The sequence below is a fragment of the Natator depressus genome, chromosome 6 (assembly GCF_965152275.1).
Source record: "Natator depressus isolate rNatDep1 chromosome 6, rNatDep2.hap1, whole genome shotgun sequence".
NCBI classification, from domain to species: Eukaryota; Metazoa; Chordata; order Testudines; family Cheloniidae; genus Natator; species Natator depressus.
The window spans coordinates 3,225,683-3,235,461 of record NC_134239.1 but is presented as its reverse complement, the minus strand read 5'-3'; the positions used below and the strand labels follow the sequence as shown (position 1 = coordinate 3,235,461).

General features: G+C 54.3%; 1 protein-coding gene across 1 annotated transcript; it reads left to right on the top strand.

The window, feature by feature from the left end:
* Nucleotides 1-3,193: 3,193 nt before the first annotated feature.
* Nucleotides 3,194-7,992, top strand: LOC141989819 (perforin-1-like). The gene is made up of 3 exons (XM_074956743.1): nucleotides 3,194-3,237; nucleotides 6,138-6,718; nucleotides 6,948-7,992. The coding sequence occupies exons 2-3, from the start codon at nucleotides 6,192-6,194 to the stop codon at nucleotides 7,990-7,992; spliced, it is 1,572 nt and encodes a 523-aa protein (XP_074812844.1). The 5' UTR covers nucleotides 3,194-3,237; nucleotides 6,138-6,191.
* The last annotated feature ends 1,787 nt before the right edge of the window (nucleotides 7,993-9,779 follow it).

The following is a 9,779-nucleotide window of genomic DNA, read 5'->3' as shown; positions in this document are numbered from 1 at the left end:
ACCAGGTTGCAGACCCCTTGGATGGAGGAAAAAAGAGCTGCCAGTCATACCGGAGCCCTTGGGGGAGGCAGAGGAAGGCGTGTGCCAACACACTTCATGCACCTTAAAGGAGTCTCTGCAGGGCCTGGAGGTTAGAGACTTGGACTTGCGTGCAGAGGCAGACCAGGCCCTGTCCTTCCTCCTCTGGGCAAGACTGAGAACCCCCACAGAGACCCAGTGCAGTCCTGGCCAGAAAAACCCCAGAGCTACCTTCTGGAGCTGGGACAGGAAATCCAGGGCGAGGCTCAGGGTGTTGAGCCAGTGCCAGAGCATGGACGGGACTAGCTGGTTGAGCACCAGTGCTTTACCCCACAGGAAAAGTCACCGGCACAGTCTGGTCCACCTCCACAGCCGCTCAGCCACCCTGCCCTCCAAATCCTGCCTGTTCTCCGATGGAGAGGGATGGGTGGAGGAAAGGTGAATGCTCAGATAGAATAGCAGACCCATGCTCCACTGGATGGCCTGAAGCACGGGTGAGGGAGCTCCGTTGCTCCCCATCCCCGACCACCAGATCAGAGCTCTCGACTCAGTTGACCCAGGAGGAGGAGGCTGCTGAGTAGATAACCAGTCAGGCCTCCACCTGCACCAGGGTGCCTGGTCCTGAACCAAGAGAAGCACTTTGGTGGCATATGCTGACAGGACCACCCAAAACTCCAGCTCCCAGAGCACCAACCCTATCAACCTCCACCAGAGGAGAAGGAGGAAGGGCTCAATGGCTAGAGTGTGCAGCTGGCCTAACAGCTGATCAGTTCAGTCAGGGTCAAGTTGAGCCTCACCAAACACTCCACAGAGGTGCACAGCACCTGCAGGAAACCCACAAACAGTGGCTCAAATGCGAACGCCCGCAGAGTGCCCAGGAGATACCCATAGTCCACCCTGTCGAACACCTTCTAGTGCTCAGGGAGAGGAGAGCGAACGACAGACCGTCCCTACACAAGAGTTCAAGGAGGTCCCCGAGCCAACCAGTGTGGACCCCAGTCACCAGGGCCATCCCTGGGGGAGTATGGGGCCCAAGAGAACCCCCCCTCCACTCCAGGCCCACCTCCACTCTATCCCTTATTTCAAGTCGCCACCCCACCTCTTCCCGCACCTGCTCTGCCCCCACTGCACCCCTTTTCCCAAGCCCCTGCCCTGCCTCATCCCACTGCTGCTCCGTCCCGCCCCCGCCCCCACTCTTCCCCTCTCCCCAAGCCCCCACCCTGCCTTTTTCCAGCTTCCACCCCTCCTCTGAGTGACACTGAGACCCAGCAGAGTGGGATGGGCTCAGGCCAGGTCACTCACTGCTATCAGCACCAGGGCCACTACTAGGCCCCCAGGGCATTCTGGACCACCCATCTGTCTTGGAAAAATCCTATTTTAGTTTAGGTATAAGTTAGAATGAAGGATAATAAATAATGTAGTATGTATTAAATGTATTCATGTATTTTGTAATTATTATTTGATGTACCCTGCCAGCCACCCTTTCTAAAAGCAGGAAGCAATGGCCTAGTGTGCCCTTGGTAAAGAGGCATCAGCCAGAATCTTGTGTCTGCAGCTGATTTCAAGGCAGGAATAGACTCTTAGGTTCACCACTTTGCTGTAAGTTTAAAGTTAGCATTGTGAAATAAGTAGAAGAGTGTGATGATTGGTTTCTTTAAATTGTGACTTGATGTTCCTGCTTAAATCTTCATACTGTTTCTGTGTAAATCAGTCCTGTTTTATGTGTGAATGAGGGATGTGTGTGTTAGAAGATAAGTGTGAAGGTCATCACTGGACCAGATATTCTAGGGAGGAACCAAAGACAGATCCAAAGGCACCAGGAGACTGCTGTGTACCCCAATAACATTTTGAGGAGCAGGGCAGATTGACAACTCTAAAAGGTGAGGCAAGCACCTATCAATCAGGAGAAGAGACCTGTAACCAAAACCAGTCTGGGGTAACTCCCTGAGGAATGGGTGGAAGGATGAGAAGAACAACTTAAGAAAACAAGCACTGGACAAGCACTCATCAAACGGCAATTGATTACAGCATGACGGTGCGAAACTCACTGACCCCCAATGAAGGAAAATTACTATAAAGCAGGGTGCTTTGTCATGGGACTTTGGGTTCGCCTTACCACAACTTCAGCACATTGGATCGTGACAGACAGAACCCAGCTTCCCCACTCGTGACCAATCTAACTGGCCATTAGATTGGTCTGAGCTACAGACTGGTAACTATAACATTGACTGATGGGACAGTGCGTGTGTATCTGAGTGTGCGTGTGTGTTTATGTGAGCATACGCTAGCTGATTTCATAGAATCATAGAATATCAGGGTTGGAAGGGACCTCAGGAGGTCGTCGAAGTCCAACCCCCTGCTCAAAGCAGGACCAATCCCCAATTTTTGCCCCAGATCCCTAAATGGCCCCCTCAAGGGTTGAACTCACAACCCTGGGTTTAGCAGGCCAATGCTCAAACCACTGAGCTATCCCTCCCCCCAAAAATTTACTATTCTATTCTTCATAAACACGGCGTACTGCCTTATCCCCTCAAAAAGATCCTGTGTGCTTCTTATAAGCATAACACATCCCCTAAAGTGTGGGGCCCCCAAAGTGTGGGGACCGGGGCGGTTGCCAATAACAGCCAAATGGCTTTCATTATGACCGTGTAGGCTAGGCTGAGCAGTGAGATGGGACACCAATTCTAAAGGTTGTGATGCAGAGGTCCCCCTCAAAGGTTTGGGGGAGGGGGACACAGGAGGGGGTGGCTATGGCGTCCGAGCTGGGCCTCCAGGTCACCATGTCACCAGTCGCTGGGGTATCCATTCTCCAGGCCATTGGCTGGGGTCCCAAGTTCTGTCACTGGTCCCTGTAACCACAACCTCCCTCTCCCATTATCTCGTTAAACCAGTAAAACACAGGGAAACTGAGTCCCACCACCTCTGCATGCACATCTTTGAAAAACCCAAAAAATCCCCCACTTCGTCACAGTAGGAATCGGGCTGCCTGCAACTGGATTCTCCTTAATTAAGGTTCTCTCTGTTTCTCTTCTTTTAGGGAGGATCAGAGACCAAACAGCCCCTCTCTGGTGAGGGACCCCGTCGCACCGGCCATGCCCAGATCTGCTGCTTCATCCCTCTCCTCCTTCTCCTGGGAGATAGGGGAAGGGGGGAGACTCCATCTCCAGGAAGGGTGCGGATCGGTGGTCTGCCCAGCCCCTGGAAGGGCAGGGGGCTCAGGTGGGAGAGGTGTGAGGTCAGGATATGCCTTTTTCCAGACTGGAAGAGGGAGGAGAGAGGGGCCTCAGAAGAGGGGGTGCGGTGGGGGCGGGGCCTCAGGGAAGGGGGCGGAGCACCCCCAAAAAAAACTAGAAGTCAGCGCCTGTCACTGTATTTATATGGCACAAAGCAAAGCCAGGCGACCAGAGACCTCTTTAGAAGCTGGGACTCACACTAGCTTCTGGCACAGACAAGGTAAGTGCCATTTAGTTATTGCAAAACGTTTGAAAATGTAGACGAGGAATCCCGGGGCAAAATCCTGAGTTCTTCAGGGGAAGGGGAGGGGATCCCCCTCCAGGATCTGACCCCACTTCTCCAGCTGGTGCCAGGTAGGGTAAAGGAACTGCAGCACTCACTCAGCTGCCCTGGGGTGTCTCTCTGTGTGGAAGACCCTCAGCCCTCCACTAACCCCCTGATCCCCTCCTTGACCCCCATTCTACCCCAAGTGCCCCTCCCCCATTTCTTCCCCCACTCCTTCTTGCCCCCCAGCTCCCCTCACTCTGCCAAATGAATAATTCCTTCCTGACCCCCAGATCCAAGCACAATGCCTGGGGGCAGGGAAAAGGTATGGACACTGTTACCCCTCAAGAAAGAGATCTTCGAGTCATTTTGGATAGTTCTCTGAAAAAAGAGTGGCCGTCAAAAAAGTGAACAGAATGCCAGGAATAATTAAGAAAGGGACAGATAATAGGACAGAAAATGCAATATTGCCTCTATATAAATCCATGGTATGCCCACATCTTGAATACTGCTTTCAGATATGGTCATCCCATCTCAAAAAAGATTGGAAAAGTTTCAGAAAAGGGTAACAAAAACTATTAGAGGTATGGAACGGCTTCCATATGAGCAGAGATTAATAAGACTGGGACGTTTGAGCTTGGAAAAGAGACGTCTAAGGGGAGATATGATTCAGGTCGATAAAATCATGACTGGTGTAGAGAAAGTAGATAAGGAAGTGTTGTTTACTACTTCTCATAACACAAGAACTAGGGGTCACCAAATGAAATTAACAGGCAGCAGGTTTAAAAGAAACAAAAGGAAGTATTTCTTCACACAACACACAGTCAATCTGTGGAATTCCTTGCCAGAGGATGTTGTGAAGGCCAAGACTATAACAGGGTTCAAAAAAGAACTAGATAAATTCATGGAGGATAGATCCATCAATGGTTATTAGCCAGAATGGGCAGGGATGGTGTCCCTAGGCTGTCTTTGCCAAAACCTGGGAATAACCGAAAGGGGATGGATCACCTGATGATTCCCTGTTCTGTTCATTCCCTCTGAGGTACCTGGCATTGGCCACTGTCGGCAGACAGGACACTGGGCTAGATGGACCTTTGGTCTGACACAGTATGGCCACTCTTAGGGACACACAGTGTGGGGGGTGAGAGGGCCTTGTTTCCTGCTCCAGAATCCTGTCTCACAAATAGGGGGGCAGAGATGGGGACTCAGGGCACCCCCAGATCCTGGAACAAACATAGGTAGGGGGCTGAGGTCATCCACAGATTTTGGCATGGCCAGAGCAGGGGAGGGAGGGGCTCAGACGCCCTCCATGCCTAAACCCTGCCACTCGCCCTGCCCCCTTGTCTCCCTTCCCAGTGTCCCGCCCCTCCCCACACCCTGTCCTGAGAGCAGAGAGGGGCAGGAGGCAACACACATCCCCGGAGACAACCCAGCACCCACAGGTTTCAGAGTAACAGCCATGTTAGTCTGTATTCACAAAAAGAAAAGGAGGACTTGTGGCACCTTAGAGACTAACCAATTTTTTGAGCATAAGCTTTCGTGAGCTACATCCGATGAAGTGAGCTGTAGCTCACGAACGCTTACGCTCAAATAAATTGGTTAGTCTCTGAGGTGCCACAAGTCCTCCTTTTCTTCCAGCACCCACAAACGCTGGCTCCCCAGCAAGTTCTCAGCTTTCAGTAGAACCCAAGAGTCCTGGCTCCCATCCCCTGTGACTGGGGTCTCAGGGGGGCCACCCTGGATCTCTATATCCCCTCTCTAGCCTGCCCGACCCCACTCCAGATTTACAATTGGATCACTGATGTCAGGATCTGGCCATTCCCCCCAGCCAGTCCCCCTCACTCTCCCTTCTCCCCCTGATCCTCCTGGATTCTTTGGGGGGGGGGGGATTTTGCTGTAGGTGGGGGTCCCTCTTTCTTCCTGCCCGGCCTCCCAATTGATGAACCCAGAGAGCTCAGGAGAGCTCAGCTCCCTGCACTCTGATCCAGCTGACATCTGCATCAGGGCGGCCCCTAGAAATGATGCCGTTCCAGCCCAGCGGCCGTGATCCCCACACGGGAGCCCTGTGCTTTGCTGCAGACAGGTAACCCATGGGGCATGTGGGTTGCGATCTTCTCTCTCTCTCTCTCTTCTCTCTCTCTCTTCCTGCAGGAGGGAATGGGGCTGTGCATATTTCAGCAAGGTCACCCTACTTCCTGTAGCTCACGTGGGGGATTCAGTTCCCGGCCCAATGAGGGGAGATTCATTTTGCGGGTGGGGTGGGCACAGGTGCGTATCTGCGCAGCTCTCTATTACATGGAATGAGAACTATTCACCCATGTGTCTCAGGTCCCCTACTACAGACAACCAACTGCCCCCTACTGGTCAGACTCAGAACTACCAGGTTGTATGTGTCCTAGTCCCTGTACTGCTCACATCCAGCAGCAACTCTCCTTCAGAATCGGCGGGCAATGGGGTAGGCAGGCTATAGCACAGGTTGTTGGAGAGCTCTTCTCTCAGATTCAGGGAGGGTCGTAGCAACTTGCAGGCTTCTGGGATGCTGCTAGGATGTGTTGTGCCTGTGGAACTGCCTGCCACTAGATTGTCGTTAATGAATCCTCTCTCTGTTTTTCTCCCTCCAGGGAGGCTCAGAGTCTGAAAGCCGCTCCCAGGTGCGGGGCACCATTGCATCAGCCATGGCGAGCTATGGTGCCTTCATCCCTCTGCTGCTGCTCTTCCTTCTCCCTGGAGTCTCCCCCGACTGCTACATGGTCACAGCTGAGGAGTGCGATGAGCCCATGGACTTCGTGCCCGCGCACAGCTTGGTGGGGGAGGGCATCGACGTGACCACGCTGGAGTGGACGGGGGCCAATCTGGTGGACACCAGTCTGTGGCGCCGCCCAAATGGCACCTGCACCCTGTGCGAGAACCGGCTGCAGGGGAGACAGCACCAGAGGCTGCCGCTGGCCGTGGTGGACTGGAGGGTCCACATCTCGTGCAACCGGGACCTCAGCAGCTCAGTGGAAGAGTCAGCCGCAGCAGTGGGCCGGGCACTGGCGTTGGATGTGAACAATGACTGGATGTCAGAGCTGGAGTTGCTAGAGGAGTCCCATGGCCCGGCCTTGGGGGGGTCCAAATCCCAGCTCACCAGCTACTCTTACCAGAAGGAGCTGCAGGACAAGTACATGTTCGTGCGCCAAGAGATACCCTGTGTGTATTACAGGTGAGAATCCCCCACCCCGCCCTGCTCCCTGCAGCCCAGCGCCCCCTACTGCTGCAGTGGGGTAACGAGGTAGCACTGACTGAAAGAGGAGAGCGTCTCCCACTGCCCCCCCTACCTGCCAGGGAAGCCACGGAGTGAGCACTGGGGAAGTGGGGCCAGTTTGTTCAGGGGGAAGATGCAGGGGGTCTCTGGTTGGTTCCTAACTCGTCTCTCTTTCCCCTCTGGGCAGGCTGAGGCTCACTCAACACCCCCCATTGGCACCCCAGTTCTCCCAGGCCCTGAGCAGCCTCCCATCTAGCTACGACTCAGCGATATACCGACGCTTCCTGGCCACGTACGGCACCCACTACGTGAGGCAGGCGGACCTCGGGGGGTACATACGGCGGCTGATAGCCATCCAGACCTGCCGGGCAGTGCTGGACGGGCTGACAGCTGCTGACATCAAGGCACGCCTCGATTCACAGTTCTTGCAAGACCTGGGCCTGAGTCAGACCAGCAAGCAAAGCAGCCAGGGTGAGGAGAGCTCCCAGATGCTCTACATGGAGAAGCGCATCCAGGTGAAGGGTGGCCACAGCTACTCCAAGCAGCTCCTCTCCACCAAGCAAGACGCCAACTCCTTCTCCACCTGGATGGAGAGCCTCAAAGCCAGCCCCGACCTGGTCGCCTACTCTCTGATGCCCATCCACACCCTGGTGAGACCGGGCGACCGCCGACGGGAGGTGCTGAGGCAGGCAATAAAGGAGTACGTGTCTGAGCGGGGACACAAGAAGAGTTGCCCTCGTAGCTGCCCACAAGGGGGCCAGGCCGACATCTCGGACCCCTGCAAATGCTATTGCTCGGGCAACCCCCTCACCAACTCCATGTGCTGTTCACTTAACCGGGGCACGGCCCGGCTGAAGGTCCATGTGCTGCAGGGCACAGACCTGTGGGGAGACACCACGTCGGCCACCGATGCCTACGTCAGGGTCCTCTTCCAAGGACAGATCATGGAGACGGGCCACATTCGTAACAGTAACAACCCCATATGGTCAAAAGACCTGGACTTTGGGCCAGTGATGCTGCCAGTGAAGCCCGAATTGAAAATCGAGGTGTGGGACAAGGACCTATGGAGGGACGAATACCTGGGTGACTGCAACACCTACCTTGAGGTCGGCAAGAGCGAGATGCTCACCTGCAGCCTTGAATACGGCCACTTGGAGTTTTCCTACATGCTGGAGTGTGGGCCCAACCTGGGGGGCAACAACTGCCATGAGTACGTGCCTGTGAGAGGCTAAGGGGCTAAAACTCAGGAATGCTGGCTCCCAGCCCCCTGCTCTATCCCACTAGCCCCTACCCCCTTTCCCGAGCATTACCAAGTCTCAAAAGAAAATAAAGCGGCTACACCTTTCCAAACTCACCCAGCCCGTCTCAGAGAGAGTACAGGGGGTTGTTTATAGGAAATCTCTTAGTTGTTTCTAGTAGTTCTAGTTTTGATGCACATAGAAACCATGAAACTAATAAATGTGTGTGTATCCTTGCATTATTTTGTTTTTATTAATAAAGGTTCTCCTCGCGCTCGCCAGCCACCCATGGGCTCTGTTGCCCCCCTATGGCACATGCCTGTGGTGAAGTATATCCCAGAGCAGGACAAGAAATTGGCACATAGGATGCATCGAACGGGCAAGTCAGAAAGTTCCCAAATTTGGGGATGTTTCCTTCATTGAATGAGTCTGGGGATTGGAGGCTTCTCAAATTCTAATGACGGGCGTCTACACTGACACTGGTTGATCACCAAAACCGCTCCTCCACCCCTTTTTCAACTGGAACAGTGTGTTGAAGTCCCCTAGTACAAAAAAGACCCAAAACAAGCCCTCCGCCAGAACAAGAGCTCCCCCACAAATCTGAAAGAATTAAAGCAACTTTTGAAAAAAGCAAGCCCAGTTCCGCCAGGTACAATCTGCCCCCGCCCCCTCCCCGGTGCCTCCTCTTGGGAACGCCCTCCCCTGCTCTCAGGTCCCCTGCTCGCTGCTTCTCTGGCACCACCCTGGTGCCTGTGGTTCTCCCGACCAGACTTTGTCCTTATAAAGCATTAAACTAGGGATTGCACCCTCAGTGCTACTGTCAGCTCAGCTCATTGTACCCCCATCAGTGCCCTGGGTACCCCACTTCCTGCAGTCCCTTTTTCCTCTCCCATGCTGGGAGCTCTGTAGCCCCCATGACAGGGGGTCTGTGCTCTCCATTCCCCCACCCTCCCATACCAGGGGCTCGGTTTGCCCCCTCCCCTTCACTCCCCTCCTACATGCCAGGAGCTCTGTGCCCCACAATTCCTCCCGTGCCCCCTCTTCTCATGTCTTTTTGGCCTATCGCAGAGCTCAGTAGTTAAGAACATAAGAGCGGCCACACTGGGTCACATCAATACTCCATCTAGCCCAGTCTCCTGTCTTCCAACAGTGGCCAACGCCAGGTGCCCCGGGGGAATGAACAGAACAGGGAATCATCAAGTGATCCATCCCCTGTCGCCCATTCCCAGCTTCTGGCAAACAGAGGCTAGGGACACCATCCCTGCCCATCCTCGCTAATAGCCATTGATGGACCTATCCTCCATGAATTTATCTAGTTCTTTTTTGAACCCTGTTATAGTCTTGGCCTTCACAGCATCCCCTGGCAAAGAGTTGACATTGAGGGTTCACGGTGTTGACATTTTAAATGCCATATGGACACTGGGCAGAGATGACTGTGCCCTTCTGAGATGCTGGAAGGGGTAAATCTGGCCCCAGGGCAGGGGCCTGGCTGGCTTCAGGGGATGTGGAGAATGGGACATGGGGCCTTTCCCCTCTCAGGGGTGGTGGCTCCGACCAAGCCCCAAGGCGGGGCACTGGCTGACTCATGGGGGTGGGGAATGGGGTCTTTCCCCTCTAGGGGGCAGCGGTTCCTATCAACCCAACAACCACACACCATTCCCCAACCGAGGGGTGTGTGAGATGCAGCTATCTCTGGGGTGGAGAAGACAGGACCTGTCAGGGTGTGGCCGTTTCCTTCCCATTTCAAAGGGGACCTCGCAGTCCACATCAAAGCCCACGGC